Genomic DNA, 21,289 nt, shown 5'->3' on the forward strand with positions numbered 1-21,289 from the left:
ATTCAAGGCTTTACAGAACTAAGGCTCAAAAAAAAAAAAAAAAAACCCATATAGCAACACAGTGTTAAGTTAAATAAATGGTCAAGTGCCACCAAGTAAAACAATAAAATCTGTCTTAAATGGAAGAATAACTCCAAATTGTTCTTTAAAAACACAAAATTTAAAGCATTTGTGATGCTAATGAATTGAAGCTTTGATCAAAACAAAGCAAGTCATTGTACTTGCCAGTGCGACCCCTGAAAGATGATTCTATTATGTACGTGCACACTTTATACATATGCATAGATATTTAACAAAATATAATTGAAATAAGATGCAATAAATTATGGAGTATATGTTTGAGCTTATGTCAATCTGCAGCAAGTCAAATCCTCCCATCAGCACTACAAAAGGCCATGCCAGACCACAAGACAGAATTGCCAATCAGGTACCCACCTCCCCATGCTAGAAAAAATCAGAATGCGGCCACATGAGAGCAAATCAAGCATCTGGGTATGTGTTATATGCAGAAGATGCATATGAAGTGCTATTTTTCTAAATGAGGCACACAAATATCATACCTCTTAAAATAGGTAGCATCAATTTCATTTGTTTTAGCAATTTTAGTAACAAGATAATATAGAATTTTTATATCAAACTTGTATTAAAACTGTTCTTTAAATTGAGTCTTAAAAATAAGTTGTTCCCTGAAGAGGAAAAATATCTACACATATACATATATACATACACATGTTTACACACAGACACAATTACTCCATTAATCAAAATCCTTTTTACAATTCATTTTAAGAAGGTATACATTTTATGCTTCAAAGTTCAACTTACTAATTAAAATAGTGATATATCCAATTTGAGAAGATGTAGAAATTAAGATATTAGTATATGATTATACTGTTGAAAACTAACTACAAAAAATGGCCACTACAATCACTAAACAACTTTTCCTACAGTTTAGGTTAATGTGGTAATTAAGATATATGGAGACATACTCATGCATTTAGTGTTCTGTGAATAAAGGGCCCCAAAAATTCATTACTTTGGGATATCACTTCATAGAAGTGAATTCACCAATATTTAGTGATATAGTTCATTCTTCAATAGTTATTATTCCAAGAACTCAGAAGGAATTTTTGAAATTCTAATTACTGGACGGGAAGTATGGCTCAAGTGGTGGAGTACTTGCCAAACAAGTGCAAAGTTCTCTAACTAAAGAAAAAAAGTGTACAGTAGGAAATTGCCTAAAATAAGGCATTCACCTATGTATTTTGCGTGCATGAAGTTTAACTCAGTTTTACAAAACTGTATGTAAGCTATTTGGAGGGCAGATAGCCTCATCTTCATGACTCTGTAATGGTTAGGAGTAACAGGCTCTGGAATGAGACTACTGGAACCCAAGTTGGATGATATAAACACTTGGGTCAGTAATGTAACCTGTACTTTGGCTTTACTATCTAATATGAATTTCTCTCTACCAAATTTTCTAAGTGTGTTACAATAACTTTGCCTCATCCATTTAGGTGCTAGAGAAATTACACACTGAAATAATATCAATGCTTGTGGAAGACAAAAACATAATCTAAATTTTATTTCCTAAGTACATATTTTAATAAATTGCATCAAAATAGCTTAAAATCAATGTCTCATTAGAATTTTTAATATACACAAAAATTGTGGTATTTATAATTACATTACCAAATATTATTGAATAAAACCTTGTGGGAATATGTATTAGAGAGAATGTAACTACCGGAGAATTGAGGCATCTATACCTAGTCTTCAATGAAAACACACTCCTTCATTTAGAATGAACATGGGCTTTAGAAAGTGAGATGCTTTGAGTGCTTTTACTTATAAACTGATAATAATAGACTAGCAAACACTCTTATTCTGGTACTGCTTTAAAAAAAAAAAAAAAAACAAGCTAGGCATTGGTGGCTCATACCTGTAATCCTAGCTACTCAGGAGGCTATGGGATCACGGTTCGAAGCCAGCCTGGGCAGAAAAGTCCATAAACTACTCAGAGTAAAAAAAAAAAATTCTGGAAGTGGCACTGTGGTTCAAGTGGTAGAGTGCTAGCCTTGAGCACTAAGAGGCTCAGGGACAGCACCCAGGCCATGAGAACCAAGAACCAGCAAAACAATAAAAAATAATAAATAAACAAACAAATAAATAAAAGTTTCAAGAACACTGACCATACTCTCTATAAGCCACTGTGCTAGCAAATTCTTCCAAAAAAAAACATGTTTACTAAACCATTAGTACATATGGTTGGATAGATGGTACAATGTTCTAGTGTTTCAGTTGCCAGTATCATTACTACAGTTAAGTCTTTATAAAGTAGGTGCAAGTAGTGCAAGACTTCCAGTTCTCCTTTTTCAACTATTTGAAATGAACCAGCCTCTTAAATTCAGTACTTTTCTGGCTTTAAAAAACATGTGAAACACAGAAGCTTACTTTTCCCTGAAAGTCAACAAACATTTTTGTTGCATTGCCTTAAAGTGAGGCACAAACTCCTAAGGACAAAAAAATGTAACAGGGCTGGGAAGGTAGCTCAGTGGTAGAGTGCTTGCCTTGCATGCATGAGGCCCTGGGTTCGATTCCCCAGCACCACATAAGCAAAAAGAAAAAAGCTGGAAGTGGCGCTGTGGCTCAAGTGGTAGAGCGCTAGCCTTGAGCTGAAGAGCTGAGGGACAGCGCCGAGGCCCAGAGTTCATGCTCCACGACCGGACCTCCCCCCCCCCCCAAAAAACAACAACAACAACAACAACAACAAAAAAAATGTAACAAAGAAAACTGCTCAAGGTTGGAATGTAGCTCAGTGGCAAAGCACTTACCCAGCAAGTACAATGTCCTGAGTTCCACCCCAGTACAAAAAAGAAAAAAAAAGTTAAAAAAAAAAACCAAACATAAAACTGTTCAAAGCCTAAAGCAGTGCAGGTAATATGAACACTAAGTATGTATACTAAAATTCCAAAGTAACTAGGGAGCAATGCATTTGTTCCAATTGTTTTGCGTAGTGTCTAGTTACATTTATATGGTAAATCTACTCCATTTTGTATTAAGTAAAACTAAATATAGTTTCAGTTATAGAAATGTTATTGCTATGTGGAAAGCCAGACTAGTGACTACTCTCTAATTACTTCCAATGTTAAGATTCCCAATGTATTTTCTTTCTTTTTTTTTTTTTTTGGTCAGTCATGGGGCTTGAACTCTGGGCCTGGGCACTGTCCCTCAGCTCTTCAGCTCAAGGTTAGCACTCCACCATTTGAGCCAGAGTGCCACTTCCAGCTTTTTCTGCTTATGTGGTGCTGAGGAATTGAACCCAGGGCCTCATGCATGCAAGGCAAGCACTCTACCACTGAGCCACCTTCCCAGCCCCGCAATGTATTTTCAAATAACTTGCTTGAAGGACTTAGACTGCGGTGTGACTCAGTGGACACCACGTTGAATAGAAATCAAAGGACTTGTATTAATACAAGCCTAAGCTCTTGAACCTCTCTCGACATGAGATCTCAACCAAAACATTTACTTTCTGATGTTTTAATTTTGTTCATCTGCCCCATCTAAGTAACTCCCAAAGGTGAAATTTTAGTGGGGATGAAGTATGGAAACATTTAATAGCTTACGTATTTTGCAAGCCTCAATAAATCACATGAGGTATCTTTCACAGTATTATTAGTGATGGTTCTCTAAATTGTACATTTGAGCTGAAAGAGTTCTATGTAGAAATTATCCTTTTAGGAACTTTTTACCTTAAAAAGTTAATTCTTTTTTTTTTTTTGGTTGGTCATGGGGCCTGAACTCTGGGCCTGGGCGCTGTCCCTCAGCTCTTCAGCTCAAGGCTAGCACTCTATCACTTGAGCCATAGCACCACTTCCAGCTTTTTCTGCTTATGTGGTGCTGAGGAAACGAACTCAGGGCCTCATGCATGCAAGGCAAGCACTTTACCACTGAGCCACCTCCCCAGCCCCAAAAAGTTAAGTTTTAAGCAAAGAAAAGGAAAGATTTGCTAACCTCACTGCTCTGATTCAGTTCAGGCCAAGTCTGATTTAGTGACGGCATTGATGGTGACTTGCTTGGAGGTGCTTCAGCAGGAGATCCGGAATAACCTACCTCACTTGGCTGGTCCCCAACATCTACAATTTAAAAAGAGAAAGTTTCTATTAACAAAATATTTTAGTTTGGAATATGTACTGATAAAAACTAACAGATGGTTTTCATATATACTAATTTATAATCTAAATTTCTTTTCCTTGTGTTCCTAAAAGCTATTAACAGGCAATACTATGTACTGATACTACTTATGGTCCACCTGAATGAAATGATAACTTCCTAACTTTTCACCAAAAGAAAGAACTAGTTAGTAAGAAATGTTACACAGATAACAGTGTAAGAGTACGTACTATGAATCATTTTCTGCTATTAGTTTTCTGAAGTATATTCCATGGAATACTCATTTGTAAGGTGACTTTGAAAAGTTGGGTTTTCTGTTCAAATAAGCGTGGGGATACTATAATTTCCTGCTGGGACCATTCTCTTACACATCTGTATGTCAAACTTGTGATGTCCCAGAGTAAATAAACTTCATTTAAGTCGGTTTTTCTCTCCATGTTCCGTTGGGACATAGTTTGAGAATTACTGATGGCTACTAATTCATTCATGTTTTCCCTACAAATCTTCCAAGCTACCAGAATTCAGTCTTAGAAATAAGTCTTGGAAAAAACAAAGTCAACAAAGTCACGTGAAACAAATTTTTGTCTGAGGTGGTGGGGATTAAAGGGCTTCAGATCTACTACAAGCACATGCTAGACCAATGAGTCACACTCTAGCTTTGAAACAACCTTTTATCATGATCATTATCGCTGGCATTTGTAAACTTAAATGAGCTACAAATTCATGCTACTATTACAAAAAGGTGTTTAAAATATTGTATGTCTTAAGATAGTTTTAAAATTGTATTTAAAAACAAAGAATTTCAATAGTAAATAAATTCTTATTCTTTTTCTAATTTTTACTTTTCTCTTTTAGCCATAAGCAAGTTGGATAAAACGTCATCTGACTTTCTCCATCAGAAACAAAGACATGACATTAAATGTTAGCCCTATACTTGGGATCTCTCTCTCTCTCTCTCCTTTCTCTCTCTTTCTTGTGCCAGTCCTGAGGCTTGAACTCTAGGCTAAAGCACTGTCTCTGAGCTTTTGTGCTCAATGCTTGAGCTACAGCTCCATTTCCAGCTTTTGGGTGATTAACTGAAGAGTCTCACAGACTTTCCTGACCAGGCTGGCTTTGAATCACCATCCTCAGATCTTCCTCGTAGCTAGGATTACAACTGTGAGCCAACAGGGTGTACTTAAGAATTCTAAACAGATAATTCACTTAATATTGCCTATCAATGCATACCTCAACCTTTCAGCACATTAATAAATACATCTCTCAAGATGTAGTGCCTATCATAGGATCAAATACATAGGATCAAATACATACTAGCATTCAAATATTCATAACAAGTTGTTAGTTGTGGTTTTTTTTTGGGGGGGGGGGGTTGTGGGGCTTGAACTATGGGCCTAGGTGCTCTCTCTGAGCTCTTCAACTCATAGCAAGCACTCGACCAACTGAGCCACATTTCCTGTTTTCTGGTGGTTAACTGGCGCTAAGAGTCTCACTAACTTTCCTTGGCTGTGCTGGCTTTGAACCATGATGATCTTCAGATCTCAGCCTTCTGAGTAGCTAGGATTACAGGTATGAGACGCCACTGCTGGGCTGTGTTCATTCTTTTTTACTGATAGCTGAAAATTTTTTCAAGATTTTCCTGCTGCCTATTCTGTTACATGACTCTTGCAATATTTCCATTACTTATCCTGATGTTACATCTTTAAAATGATACCACACTGAAAGTTCTAGTTTATTGTACAGCATCACATTTGGACTTGTTATTGCTAAGATCAGGAGCTCTTTCTCTTTTTTAATTCAACATCTTTGTAATAACAGTGTTAGGGTAGTGCAAAACCATGAACTGCAGAAGACTTCAGGTATTATTGTATGAAGATTTCACACGAGTTGTTTTAATAAATAGTAGCAGGAAATTCCTTACTGGGTAGTTTGAGGTTTCTGTGGGAATAAACATCTTGGACCACGACTAGAAGGGAAAGAAATTATAGACAGTACAGCTTTCCAAACATGAAAGGCTGCCAGAAGGAGAAGGCACGGAAAGGTGTTTTGTAAGTGATTCCCCAAAGCAGCTGAGTATTAAAGACAACTAAATGGATTTACATTAGTATTATCCACAGGAAAAATAATTTTTAAAAAACCCTAATTCAAAGTAGGGCTCCATTTTTTCACTATTGAACATCATCTTAGGACAATCTAGAGCTTTGGTTTGGCTTTCAAGACTCAATACTTATGATAACTTTTCTTTTTATGGTCAGTCATGGGGCCTGAACTTTGGGCCTGGGCACTGTCCCTCAGCTCTTCAGCTCAAGGATAGCGCTCTACCACTTGAACCACAGTACCACTTCAGGCTTTTTCTAATTATGTGGTGCTGAGGAATTGAACCCAGGGCCTCATGTATGCAAGGCAAGCACTCTACCACTGAGCCACCTTCTCAGCCCCACTTACGATAACTTTTTACAAGTTTAGGGACAGAGTGCACCTCACCCTTACTTAAAGGCAGTTATAATTTGGAATGGATTTATAACTCTGGTACAGAGTTATAGCATAGCCTCTTAAAAGTGAAAACTCAAATGCCATTTATCCAAATAATTAATTATAATTAATCCATTAATAATTTTCCTACCATAGCAGTTTCAAACTATGGACCTTGAACTCCTTCTTGGGAGTCTTCAAGACCAGGAAGATCTGATTACATTACTGATTGCTCCTTGCACTGACATTGGCAATGAGGAGAAAAGCAATAGTGAGGAGAGTAGCACCAGCTCATCAGAAAGAATCAAGGCAGTGACCAGAAAACATACTAACAGTCAATGTACTCTCTATCCTCATTTTTTCACTCCACTCTTAATTTTTTCACTTTATTATACTATAAACCAAGAATAAATATACATACTGATCTCACTGAAAAATGTTCGTAATGAAGCAGGAAGTTTTTTTAAATTTCAGCCTCAAACATATTTTGTTTTTTTGAAGTCATCATATCATTTTATTTATTTATTTTCTGTCAGTCGTGGGGCTTGAACTCTGGGCTTGGGCAATATCCCTCAGCTCTTCAGCTGAAGGTGAGTGCTCTACCGCTTGAGCCACAGCGCCACTTCCGGTTTTCTAGTGGTTTATTGAAGATATGAGTCTCATGGACTTTCCTGCTAGGGCTGGCTTTGAACCATGATCCTCAGATCTCAGCCTTCTGAGTAGCTAGGAATACAGGCGTGAGCCACCAGTGCCCAGCTTTCAAATCATTTTATTTTACATGGCTTTTTTTTTTTTTTTGAACTCTGGGCCTGGGCACTATCCCTCAGCTTTTCAGCTCAAGGATAGTGCTCTACCACTTGAGCCACAGTGCCACTTCCAGGTTTTTCTGCTTATGTGGTGCTGAGGAATCGAACCCAGGGCCTTATGCATGCAAGGTAAGCACTCCACCACTGAGCCACCTTCACAGCCCCATGGCTTTAAAAACAAAACAAAACAAAACAACATGTAGACTAAGAGCAATTTTAGATTTACAGAAAAATGAGGGAAAAGTCCAGAAAGTTCTCTAGATATATGTTCTTTTTATTTTTGTTACTGTCCAAACAATTTCCTATTAATAGCTTGCATTCGTGTGGTATTTATTATAATTGATAGGCCAATATTGGTTATTAACCAAAGTCCAAATTTTAGGGTTTATTCTACATTTTGTAGATGGTGTGTGTCTATGTGTTTGTGTTCGCTTGCATTTGCATGTGCGCACATGTTATTCCTAGGTCTTGAACTCAGGCTCTAGGTACTGTCCCTGGGCTTTTAAGCTCAAGGTTAGTGCTCTACTACTTGAGCCATAGCTCCACTTCTGTCTTGTAAACACATCTTTTTAATATTCTACCTAACAAAAAGGGAAATATATATCAATCCTTGGCATATCCAAGTGCAACAGTGGTCTCAAAAAAAGTATGTGATTCAGTTGTGAATGAATGGACTGCTTTTTTATGGAACAACATTTTTTCTTCAAAGAACAGTTAAATATTCAGAATTAGTAGAACACCAAGCCTGTCAGACTGTCAGCCTGTCACTTTAAGCAATTGCTTTTAATCTTTGTAACTAATGACAAAGTTTGAGCTTTTAAAGAAAAGTTACATTTGGAAAAAAAGTGTGTATACATGCCCATAAGTTCAAAAGCTTCAAGTATTTGGAGACTTTTCTAATAGGTTGTGACACTGACAAGTATGTTCTGTTAATATTTTATAAGGATATACTCCAACATCTAAAAAAATTGATATTACTCAATGAATTGGTATTCTACAAACATTCACTGTATTATGATACAAAATCATGTATGGATAAAGGATTCGTTTAAAGTACAAGACAGATCAACAATTTTAATGTAACAGTACAATAAGTTCATTAATTATGGTTACAACTGTCACACTGCAACTAAGCTTTAAGAAATTACCTACACAGATTACATTTTTTTTTTTTTGGGTACGGTAGTGGGGCCTGAACTCTGGGCCTATGCACTGTCCTTCAGCTCTTCAGCTCAAGGCTAGCGCTCTACCACTTGAGCCACAGTGCCACTTCGGCTTTTTTTTTTTTTTTTGCTTATGTGGTGCTGAGGAATCGAACCCAGGGCCTCATGCATGCAAGGCAAGTGCTCTACCACTGAGCCACCTTCCCAGCCCTACACAGAATACATTTTTAAGGGTTACTACAAATTAATCTTTTCTTTTACTGTATCAGGCTAGATTTTCTTCATGTACTTTATTAATAGACAACCTTCATTTGCTTTATTTTAAAAAGGACAAAGTATTTCAGGCTTTGTAAACTATATTGTTTCTAACTATTCAACTATGCCATTATAGAACAAAGACAGCCAGATAATTCAGAGCATGGCTAGTTTTAGTTACATTTTCTTGCTCTTGGCTGAGAAATTCAAACCACTTCTCTAGTCCTTAAGTTTTATTTATGGGCACTAAAATTTGAATTTCATAATGTTCCATGTCTAATGAAATATCCTTCTTTTTATTTTCTTTCCTTCCCCTCTCTTCCTTTCCTCTTTTTTTCTGCTAATATCCAGAGGCCTTGTACTTACTTGGCTTGATTGCTTAATTGGCTCTCTTGAGCCATGCCTCCAGCTTGATTTTGCTGATTAGTAGCACATGGGTCTTTAGGACTTTTCTGTCCAGGCTAGATTTGAACTATAATTCTCCAAATTTCAGCCTCTTGAATAGCTAGGATTACAGGATGAGCCACCAGTGCCTGGCCAGTTGTTTTAACCAGAAAGTTAAGTGTCTTTCCTTCTTTCCCTCCCTTTCTTCTCTTGTCAGTACAGGGATTTGAATTCAGGGCCTCACACTTTCTAAGCTTGCTTGCACCTTCAGCCCTCTTTTATTATTTTTAGGGATTAAACATTTAAACATTAAACATTTTACAGTTTATGGAATATTAAAAAACAGGCAACAAACTGGAAACGGTTTTAGTTTTCAAACTTCTTGTTCACCTCAAATATAATCTATCCAACAGACTGCATATAGAAACAAATATGGCAGTCTAGCAGACTTCCATTAATCCAGATAGTACAGAGATCTGCATAGATGTAAAACAATGCCAGTCTTTTCATAGCTGTTTTACTTTAGAGAATAGTTATTTTCTTAAAATATTTATGCTAATGATAATGTAGAGGGTTTATTGTTGCTCTTTTAAAATAAGGTAATAAGTATTTTAAAACATAAGGGTAGGGCTGGGAAGGTGGCTCAGTGGTAGAGTGCTTGTCTTGCATGCATGAGGCCCTGGGTTCGATTCCTCAGCACCACATAAGCAAAAAGAAAAAAAGCCGGAAGTGGTGCTGTGGCTCAAGTGGTAAAGCGCTAGCCTTGAGCTGAATTGCTGAGGGATAGAGCCCAGGCCAAGAGTTCAGGCCCCATGACCAGACCCAAAAACAAAAAACAAAGATACACATTACCTTTGCCTATAGTTTGGAAGGTCCAACACTGAGGGCTATTTATGGTAAATACTAGACAAAATAAAACACTTGGCTATTTATCCCTTAATTGTGAACTTCTAAAAACTCAGCTATGTATAATGATTTTTAGAGATAAGTGAGAGACCCACAGTATCACAGGACAATTTCTATTTTTCAAAGAACTTTATCATATGAATCTCGGGTTTATGATAAGTGCAAGAAAAAGTTTATGCTTACCCCCCACATTCACAAACTAATAGAATTCCAAAGTTCATCATGCATAAGTAGAAAAAACAGATTTCGTGTAATCAAAACAGTTTTTTTCTGTGTACCAGTCCTGGGGTTTGAATATAGGGCCTGGGGTACTCACTGTCCCTCAGTGTTTTGCTCAAGGGTAATGCTCTACCACTTGAGCCACAGTTCTACTTTCGTCTTTTTAAATGGTTAATAGAAGTAAATGTTATGGACTTTTCTACCTGGATTGGCTTTGAATAGTGATCCTCGGATCTCAGCCTCCTTGAGTGGCTAAGATTACAGGGCATGAACCCAATCAGAAAAACAAACATGGTTATGTCAAAAAACAAACTTTACAACTTTGGGGGGGGGGGGTGGGAAGGATGGGAAGGGGAAACAAAGGAGGAGGCAACAATGCTTGATAAGAAATGTACTCATTATCTTGCCCATGTAATTGTAACCCCTCTGTATGGTATTTTCACAATAAAAAAAAAAAAAAAGAAAACCACACATGGCTGGGAATGTGGCTTAGTGGCAGATTGCTTGCCTAGCATGCAAGAAGCCCAGGGTTTAATTCTTCAGTACCACAAAAAAAGAAAAAGCCAGAAGTGATGCTATGCCTCAAGTGGAAGAGCACTAGCTTTGAGCAAAAGAAGCTCATGGATAGTGCCCAGGCCCTAAGTTCAAGTCCTAAGACAAGAAAGAAAGAAAAAGAAAGAAAGGAAGGAAGGAAGAAAGGGATACAGGTGGACCCATTGCAATAATGAGATGTACAAGTCCTTATGTCCAAAACAAACTTTACAACTTTCATGTGGGGGTGGGGGGCTCCGTGGGGAGGATTGGGTGGGGGGTAGGGGGGAGGATGGGAAGGGATGGGAAGGGGAAACAAAGGAGGAGGCTACAATGCTTGATAAGAAATTTACTCATTATCTTGCCCATGTAATTGTAACTCCCCTGTACAGTATTTTCACAATAAAAAAATTTAAAAAAATATTTAAAAAAAAGAAAGAGAGAGAAAGAAAGGAAAGAAAGAGACAGAGACAGAGAGAAAGACAGAAAAGAGACAAAAAAGAAAGAAAGAAAGAAAGAAAGAAAGAAAGAAAGAAAGAAAGAAAGAAAGAAAGAAAGAAAGAAAGAAGGACGGAAGAAAGGAAAGAAAGAAAGACAAGAAAACCACAATTACATTGAAACTGGAAACACTCAAATTTATGATACCTTTAAAATTACAGCTAAATAGACAGTTCAGGAAGAAAAAAAAAAGTCTCATAGATAAAAAAACGGAATGTAAATCCAGAAAAGAACTTCTTTCTAAAACATCAGCCTTAAAATTCAGGCAGTAACTGATTTTATTTTTATTAAATAAAGGGGATGGGGATACAAATTACATGCAAAAGCCAGATTCAACTATCTGAATGCAACAGAAGACAAAAAGACAATCAGCCACAAAATGACTACAAAAAATTAAGCTTGACTGAAACTGTCTTTTTATCACTAAGGTCAGTTATCAAAGTCTTTGAGTCAAATAAAAACTCTCAGATACATGGCCCAATTTTGTGGTTTTTGTTTTTTCTTTTCTTAAATGAGGGTTCTTTATATGTTGTAAAGGCTTGTGAGTAGCTGGGATCATAGATGTCTACCACCAATTCTAAAGTCCAATTTCAAGTCAGATACCAAAAGTCTTAAACTATCACAGTATCACAATGACTACCAGAGTTTCTTCTCTTGGCTAATACCAGTTAACCTAAATATACAAAGTGTTTGTTTTTACTTTCTTTTTTTGTTGAGTCCAGTCGTGGGGCCTGAACTCTGGGCCTGGGCGCTGTCCCTCAGCTCTTCAGCTCAAGGCTAGCGCTCTACCACTTGAGCCACAGCACCACTTCCGGCTTTTTTCTTTTTGCTTATGTGGTGCTGAGGAATGGAACCCAGGGCCTCATGCATGCAAGGCAAGCGTTCTACCACTGAGCCACCTTCCCAGCCCCTGTTTTTACTTTGTAATGTTCACTTTACCATTTGGGCCACATCACCAGTCTTTTTTTTTTGGTGACTTCTTAAGAAAGGACATCAAGCCAGGAACTGGTGGCTCAGATCTCAGGAGGCTGAGATCTGAGGATCACAGTTTAAAGCCAGCGAGGGCAGAAAAGTCCTTGAGACTCTTTTCTCCAATTAATCACCAGAAAACAGGAAGTGGTGCTGTGGCTCAAGTGGTAGAGTGCTTGCCTTGAGCTGAAGAGCTCAGGGACAGCGCCTAGGCCCAGAGTTCAAGCCTCATAACAGACACGGACAAAAAAAAAAAAAAAAAAGAAAGAAAGAACATCAAGGTACTTTGAAACCAAACTACCTAAAAATATACTGTAATTAGCTACAGTATTTAGCTAATGTTAGAGGTTGAAATGATCACGTAAGTCCCAAGACTGTCATGGAAAAATGTTCCTAAAATAGTAACCTAGCTATTCAAAGAGATTGAGATCTGGAGGAGGGAGGTTTGAAGCCAGCCCAGGTGGAAAAGTCTGTTAAGACTTCACCTCCAAAATAACCAGTGAAAAGCAGGGCTAGAGGCATATGGATCAAGTAGTAGAGTGCCAGCTTAATAAGCAAGTCTGGCAATACTTGAGGACCTAAGTTTAACCCCCAGTATCAAATTGTTTAAATAGGGATATAGGTGGCCCCGTGGCAACAATGAGATGTACAAGACATTCTGTCAAAAAACAAACTTTACAACTTTGGTGTGTGGGGGGGGAGGGGACAGAGGGGATGAGGGGGGGATGGGAGGACAGGGGGGTGATGGTGGCTGGGGGAGACAGTGGAGGGGGGTGGGAAGGGATGGTAAGGGGAAACAAAGGAGGAGGCAACAATGCTTGATAAGAAATGTACTCATTACCTTACTCATGTAATTGTAACCCCTCTGTATGGTATTTTCACAATAAAAGAAAAAAAAAAAGAAAGAAAACAAAACAGCTCCAAATCCAACACTCCCCCAAAACCAAAACAACAAAAATCTAAAATAAACAATAAACTTTTTTTTTTTTGCCAGTCCTGGAGCTTGAACTCAGGGCCTGGGCACTGTCCCTGAGCCTCTCTGTGCTCAAGGCTAGTGCTCTATCATTTGAGCCATAGCGCCATATCTGGCTTCTTCTGTTTATGTGGTACTGAGGAATAGAACCCAGGGCTTAACGCATGCTATGCAAGCACTCTACCACTAAGTCATATTCCCAGCCCAACAATACACTTTTTAATCAACACATCTGGTCAATGTACAACCTAAAATATGAATGGCATCAATTCTGTATTTCAGATACAAAAACAGAAGGGAAAACGGAATAAATAGAACTTTCCCAAAGTTATAGGTAGATGGATTAGCAAACTAGAAGCAAAAGCACTGTTATCCTCAGGACAGTAATTTCAGGCATACAATTAATTCTATATAACTTAAACAATGAAATCAGACCACATATGTTTTCTGGGCTATAAAGATGCTGCCTTAACAGACTAAATGACCATTTAAGAGCCAAATTTTGTGTTAAGCTCCTTTAAAAAATAAAATTTCTCCCAGTATTATATCCAAAAGAGAATTTGGTTTTAATTAGGCTTATTAAGAATATAACATTCTATCTACCTTATTGACCTCCAAATTAAGAAAGACATACTATTGTTTACTGTTGACAGCTTTTTGTCCCCCCCCACCCCCTTTTTTTTTTGGTCGTGGGGCCTGAACCCTGGCCCTGGGCACTGTCCCTGCACTCTTCAGCTCAAGGTGAGCACTCTACCACTTGAGCCACAGCATCACTTTCGGTTTTCTGGTGGTTAATTAAAGACAAGAGTCTCATGGATTTTCCTGCCCAGGCTGGCTTTGAACCATGATTCTCAGATCTCAGCCTCCTGAGTAGCTAGGATTACAGGCGTGAGCCACCAGCACCCGGCTGCTTATGCCTTTTAAAGACAGCTACAAAATCTATGTTAACCAAGTAAATTAGCTAAAATTAACCTGATTACATAGGTCTAGTGATGAATCAGAAGACTTCCTTCCAACAGCTACCATGTATTAAACAGAAAGAAGTTTTAATAAAGTTATATTATTTCAGACAATATATAATACAATTAAAGATGGGAGAAAAATACACTGTAAAATGCTCAAATCTTAGCAAGTGACAATAATAAAAACAAATATATTCTTTATCTCCCTCCTCCACAGAATATATATTCGTTATCTCCCCCCCTACCCCCCTCTCAATCTTCTCAACCCCCTGCCCTCCTCCCTCTTTTCTGCTGGTCCTAGGGCTTAAATTCAAGGCCTGGGCACTGTCCTGAGCCCTTTTTGCTCAAGGTTAGTACTCTACCACTTGAGCCAAAGCTCCACTTTTGGCTTTTTGGTAGTTAACTGGAGGTAAGAGTCCCACAGACTTTCCTGCCTGGGCTGGCTTTGAACTGTGACCTCATAGCTCAGCCTCTTGAGTATCATAGCTAGGTTACAGGGGTGAGCCATTAATCCGTGGCCTATTTATCTCTCTCTAAAAGTAGACTGAAAATTAGCCCAGGTTCCCTCTATTCATCTTTCTAAAAGCAAATCTATACGTTCTTGATGAAATGTCTAAGCTATTACACTATTTTTTTTTTTTGAGTGCTAGTCCTGGGGTTTGAACTTGGGGCCTGGACACTATCTGTGAGCTTTTTCTATCTAGGCTATCGCTCTACCACTTGACCCACAGCTCTACTTCTGGCTTTTTTGATAGATAAGAGTCTATTTTTTGGAGATATATTTTTTGGAGGTAAGAGTCTCATGAAATTTCCTGCCCAGGCTGGCTTTGAACCATTGTCCTCAGGTATCTGCCTCCTAAGTAACTAGGATTATAGGTGTAAAACACCAGACTCCGGTTTTAGGATAAGTTTTAATCAAGAATTACATTTATCAAAGCATGCAATCAGTTCCTTTTGACTCTGAATCTTACCTCCTGAATCTTCCAAATCAATCAGTTTAGGCATTAAGCTTTCAGGGAGCTTTTCTGGTAAGTCATAGCCATTCTTCCTAGCAACCACCAGATGAAAAGCAGCACAAAATTCATCCAGTGTCAATGCACCATCTTTATCAAAGTCTGAGAGTTCCCTAGAAGATAAACTCATTATGAATATAACTTCATTTTGCATTAGATTCTTTTATTTCTCAATAAGAGAATAAAGAAATGCTTTCCCCGAGGAAGTATAAAAAGTAAGTTTTAAAATAGAATGTAGGTAGTGAGGACATGGATGTTCATGGTACATTTCTTTCAACATTGATAAATACTTAAAATTCTCACAACAAAATACTGAATTGTCCCTCAAATTAAAATCATCATATACATGCCCTTTAGTTTCTATGTATTTCAGTGAGATTAGTTTTGATGCAAGATACATAAAATAATCATGAAATTACTTAAAACTTTGTTTAACACACATGTACTTTAAGAACTGAATAGGCTACAAAGCCTGATACAAAATATAGCCTCCCAACCCTGCTGACCCTGTCATTTCCTAGATGCCAGACAACCTTTTTTTAATTTATTGACTTAAATCATAAAGAATATGCATATAATGCTGGCCCTTCATTTTTCAGCACTGTCTACAGACCTCCTATTATAGTACTCTATAGTACTAAAAATCTATTAGGCAAAGTAACTTAGAATATAGATAAGTGTACTGATATAAAGTAAAAATGTTTATATGATAATTTGTTCTTTTTTTTTGCCAGTTGTGGGGGCTGAACCCTGGGTCTGGGCGCTGTCCCTCAGCTCTTCAGCTCAAGGCTAGTGCCCTACCACTTGAGCCACAGCACCACTTCTGGCTTCTTTCTGCTTATATTGTGCTGAGGAATTGAACCCAGGGCCTCATGCATGCAAGGCAAGCACTCTACCACAGAGCCAACTCCTCAGCCCCATGATAATTTGTTCTTCAAAAGTAGCTTGTGTTGGGTGCAGGTGGTTCATGCCTGTAATTCTAGCTATTCAGGAGCTGAGATCTGAGGATCATGGTTTAAAGCCAGCCTGGGAAAGGAAAAGTCTGTGAGATTTTTATCTCCAAAAAACTATTATCCACCCCCCACCCAAAAAAAAAAAAGCTGGAAGGGGAGCTGTGGCTCAAGTAGAATGCTGGCCTTGAGCAAACAGCTCATGAACAGTGCCCAGATCCTGAGGTTAAGCCTCAGTACTGGTGAACCTGAGCATGTAAGCACATATACATGCACACATATATGCACACACATAAACACAAAGTAGTTTGAGACTGTAATTTATGTTCCAATGGCCAATTTCAACAATGTGGCAGCTATCTTGAGTCTTAGACTATGACTGACAGAGGAGGTGATTATTGTTCTTACATGTATGGCTACTTATAGAGCTAATTAAACTCGATAAAGACCAAGAAATATAAAAATGACCGTTTGTGTATGCCATGCACTATGCTAGTAAACAGAAAGTTGCTATAGCTGTTTCTATGGAATCTTATAGTTTACAAAGTACTTCTCTACAAATTATAGTAAGCAGTTATAAAGCCATGCTGCCGAGTATCTGTCTTAGGCCTAGCTACTCAGGAGGCTGAGATCTGAGAACTGTGGTTCAAAGCCAGCTGGAGCTGAAAATTATGCAAGATTCTTATCTCTAACTGCCAGAAAACTAGAAGTGGCATTATAGCTCAAAATGGTAGAGCACTAGCCTTAAGCAAAAGAGCTCAGGGACAGCGCCCAGGTGTTGCGTTCAAGCCCCATAACCAGCCCCTCAAAGCCCCCCAAAAAACAAAAATAAAGACTATACTGAGTATATGGGGAATGTTTTTGAAGATGTTGTCTATTTGCAGTTTCTCCTTCCCCTCCCTCCTCTTTTTTTAACTATGGGTACTGAATCTTAAACTTAAAGCCTAGTGTTCTCCCTGAGCATTTTTACTCAAGGTTGGTGCTCTACCACTTGAGCCATACCTCCTCCTCTGGCTTTTTGCTAGTTAATTGGAGATAAAGTCTAATGGACTTTCCTGTCAAGGCTATCTGGCTTTGAACTGAGATCTTTAGATCCCAGGGGATAGCCACCAGTACCCAACTATAGTTTATTCTGTTTTAATTTTTTTTAATTTATTGTTAATATAAAGGTAAGGTACAGAAAGGTTAGCAAGTCAGGTAATGTCACCCCTTCCCTCATTCTCTTCTAGTTTTTCCCTCCCATCCTCATCAACAAGTTGTATAATTCATTTTCAGCATAGTGTCTAGTGAGAACCACTGTTGCATTTGTTCACCTATAATTTATTCTTTATGAATCTAAAATATACATGTTGGCAATCCTTTGAAGTAACATATATTAACCAACTAATGATATATACCATACTTACCAAATATGAGAAAGTTCAAGAATAGGAAGTTTTGATTTTGTAAAAAATTCTTTAGCTGCAGATCCTGAAATATTAAAACAATGTTGTTTAATGTTACTAAACGCACAGATCCAAGAACAGATTGCAAGGTAAAAGTCTTCCATTTTTTCATTGTGAAAAGGGTAATAATCTTATTATGTAAAGACACCATATTTTGTTCCCCAGTGATTATCAACTCTTCTGACAAATAATTTAAAAACTTACGATCTTTTATAGTTAAAATTTAGGACCAATAAAACAATGTCTTTGAGATTATGAAATTGAGACTTAGTCCTGTCCCAGCTAGAAGAACTTCTGTTTTCAGCAACTCACCTGGAATAAATCCGTTTAGATCAGGCTGAATGGTTTTAAACTGATTTACATAATACTGTCTTTGTTCATCTGTTATTTTCCAGGGATCATCATAACTACTGGATTGCCTACGTATTTCATTGGCAGTTGTAGCTGAGGCTACAGTTCGAACTGTTGTCTGGTCCTGCAATGAAACATTTTTTCCTCAGTATCTATCTATATGATTATAAGGACCATGATTGCTTTATTTTTCCTTGCAAGTAAAACTTACTTTTGTGTGGATATTTAAAATGTAAGAAGTCATTAGCAAACCACATATTTGTTTCAGTCAGGTTATTGGATATGTTTTTGCACAATGATTATATAAACATGTAGAATGATAGCAATTATGTAAGCAACATAAAGTTATGAAAAAATGTGCTAAGAAAGCCAAGCGAATACATTCCCAGATGCAGAAACCTTTCAAAACTTCACTAGGGAATTAAAACCAAATAAAATCAGCTAAAACCTTCAGTGAAATATTTTAGTGATAAAAGTCTTGAAAATGAAACAAGAGTAGAGGTTCTGGATCTTTTTTTAAAAGAATGAACTAAAATATGCAACAGCAAAATACAAAAACAATGACTGCAGCAATACACTGAATGAAGCAAATAAAAATGCAATACCAATAAAATGTCACACCTGGACAGAAGCAGGATGCATGGTTAAAAGAGTACTGGTTGGTGGAGTATCTGCAAAACTGACCCAATTTTCTTGAGGTGGAGGTGGAGGTGGAGAATGCCCAGACCATACTGCATCACCAGTAGAAGACCCTATAAAAAGAATGGACGAACATACTTACCCATGTTTTAGTTGAGAAAAATCAAGTTACTAGTTTTTACTTAAGACAAATAAATTACTAAATGTATATTTTTGAACATTTCTGGAGTTTTTTCCAAATTCAAACTCTCAAGATGAAGTATAGTAATCTCCAAACTGGAGTCGTTTCTGTTCAGCTAAAACCACAATTCATTTAAATCTTTTTAGATATGTTTTACTTTCCTTGCTAATACTAAAATGTATATAATATACGATCAATATTCTGGGAAGAAATGATTTGTTCTACCATCAGGGATTCTGGTATCCATAAACCTTTGTCCAAACATCATAGAAACAAAAGACGTAATTACTAGTTTTCAAAGTAAAATTTTCATAACTGGCTTCTGCTTCTATTTAACTTAACACAGTTTAAAACTGTCTTAGAAGCAATGCAAAGGGTTGTCAACTTTTCTTCAACTCATAAACCTAAATAGTTGGTACTTCTAAAGGATCTCTACATACCTGATTGTGCTTCAGCAAAAGGAGACCAAAATGGCCCAGGTCCTGTAAGAGACCTCTCACTGTTTCCCCCACTTGGATGGCGGCTGTGCTTCCTCCAGGTGTGTGGAGAAGTAGGTGGGGACTGCTGTGGGGAAACCACTGGGGATGCAGGCTCCTAGAAAGAATATTATTTTAAAGAGACATTTTAAGTTCCAATAAATGTTCTAGTGTAAACGTCTACGTGGGAAATCAACCGGCAACATTTACATGGGTGTAATTACCTGCTGATCTGCAGCTGCACGAGGCTGAACCGGATCATGGCTTGTGGATCCCTTTTTCACTTGCCCCCTGCCAGGTGGAGGGGGGATCACACCAGAATAAGACCCTTGACTTTCAGAATCTGAAGAATGTGAAGTGGCATGGCGAGATTCTTGCTCATTTTTTGAAGCAACAAATCTTGGCAGAGGAAGATCCTTTACTATTAAGCACAAAAATAATTACAGGTTGAGTATTATTCAAAATCCATGGATTCTTGTTTGGATCTTAGAGTTTGTCAGATTTATATTTTAAACTATTAAGAACTAAAGAAGAGATAAGTTACATAGTAGAACTTTGGCAAAAACCGATACACAGCTATAGGCACAATGACCATCGCTACAAAGTAGAAGTAAAATGAAGTTGTTCTTTCAAAGTAGTTGAATGGTATGTCTGGTTCTATTACCTGTCACTTCATATTCATCTCATAATCAGATCAGCCCTGCAAAAATTTTACTTACAAATAAACCAACTGAGCCTGAGATTGCCTAAGGCTACACAGTGATCAGATGTTTGTAGCTAGGTTTCAATCTCTTAATATTTTACTTCTCTCTCTCTCTCTCTCTCTCTCTCTCTCTCTCTCTCTCATTCATCCATCTAGCATGCTGCTTCTGGGGCTTGAACTCAAAGCCTCATATTCTCACTTGGTTTTGTGTGTGTGTGTGTGTGTGTGTGTGTGTGTGTATGTGTGTGTGCATGCATGCCTGCCTGCCTACCTGCCTGCCTCATATTCTCACTTGGCTTTTTCCATGTGTGTGTGTGTGTGTGCCAGTTCTGGGGCTTGAACTTAGGGCCTAGGCACAGTCTGAATATTTTGCTCAAGGCTAGCGCTCTACTACTTGAGCCACTGAGCCACTTCTGATTTTTTCTGAGTAGTTTATTGGAGATACAAGTCCCATGGACTTTCCTCCCTGGGCTGGCTTTGAACCATGATCCTCAGATCTCAGCCTCCTGAGTAGCTAGGATTATACTTATGAGCTACCAGCATCTGGCTTGCTGGCTTGCTCAAGGCTGGCACTTCTATCTCCTGAGCCATACCTCCATTTCTAGCTTTCCAAACATTTTAATATCATTTTTATCAATAAGAAGTTTTTGCTATTACTTTCTAATTTAAAACAAAGCCTTCATATTTTCCCAAACAGATGATTGCAAAGTATAAAGTTATTATATTAGTAAAGGGAAAAAAGCTATATATGATGGTTACTATAATTTATCACTACCTTAATAAAATCATTCTTCTCAATTCTTTTTAGACAATTTTTATTGAATTATAAAGAAAACTGCTAGATAGTGTATCATCAAATATATATGATGGGGTTGGGAATATGGCTTAGTAATACAGTGCTTGCCTAGCATACACAAAGCTCTGGTTTTGATTCCTCAGTACCACATAAACAGAAAAAGCCAGAAGTGATGCTATGGCTCAAGTAGTAGAGTGCTAGCCTTGAGCAAAAGAAGCTCAGGGACAGCGCCCAGAGTTCAAGCCCCAGGACTGGCAAAAAAAAAAAAAAAGTATGACATACATATTCTATGCCACAGGGACATAAAACACATACTTTTCTAATATTCTCAAATGTGAAACACAAATGAATAAAGTCATGACATTTCAATATCACAAGTGCCATTATAGTATCAGATAGACTAAAAAGTTCTATTGACTTTATTTGT

The 21,289-nt window shown here is 37.7% G+C and overlaps 1 protein-coding gene across 5 annotated transcripts in view; it reads right to left on the reverse strand.

Annotated features, from left to right (window-relative positions):
• Reps1 (RALBP1 associated Eps domain containing 1) overlaps window positions 1-21,289 on the reverse strand; it is a 65,006-nt gene that overhangs the window by 18,133 nt on the left and 25,584 nt on the right. For 4 of the 5 annotated variants that reach the window (XM_042694451.1, XM_042694368.1, XM_042694209.1 and 1 more), the window contains exons 3-9: window positions 19,588-19,784; window positions 19,328-19,481; window positions 18,689-18,819; window positions 18,029-18,191; window positions 17,678-17,741; window positions 15,280-15,434; window positions 4,015-4,136 (exon numbers count right to left, since the gene is read on the reverse strand). In XM_042694451.1, the coding sequence (XP_042550385.1) occupies window positions 4,015-4,136; window positions 15,280-15,434; window positions 17,678-17,741; window positions 18,029-18,191; window positions 18,689-18,819; window positions 19,328-19,481; window positions 19,588-19,784 (986 nt within the window). The remainder of the gene's footprint in view (window positions 1-4,014; window positions 4,137-15,279; window positions 15,435-17,677; window positions 17,742-18,028; window positions 18,192-18,688; window positions 18,820-19,327; window positions 19,482-19,587; window positions 19,785-21,289) is intronic. The other variant, XM_042694284.1, reaches the window with a different exon arrangement.

This window comes from Dipodomys spectabilis, unplaced genomic scaffold (genome assembly GCF_019054845.1).
Source record: "Dipodomys spectabilis isolate Male_0828 unplaced genomic scaffold, ASM1905484v1 ptg000001l, whole genome shotgun sequence".
Taxonomy (NCBI): Eukaryota; Metazoa; Chordata; class Mammalia; order Rodentia; family Heteromyidae; genus Dipodomys; species Dipodomys spectabilis.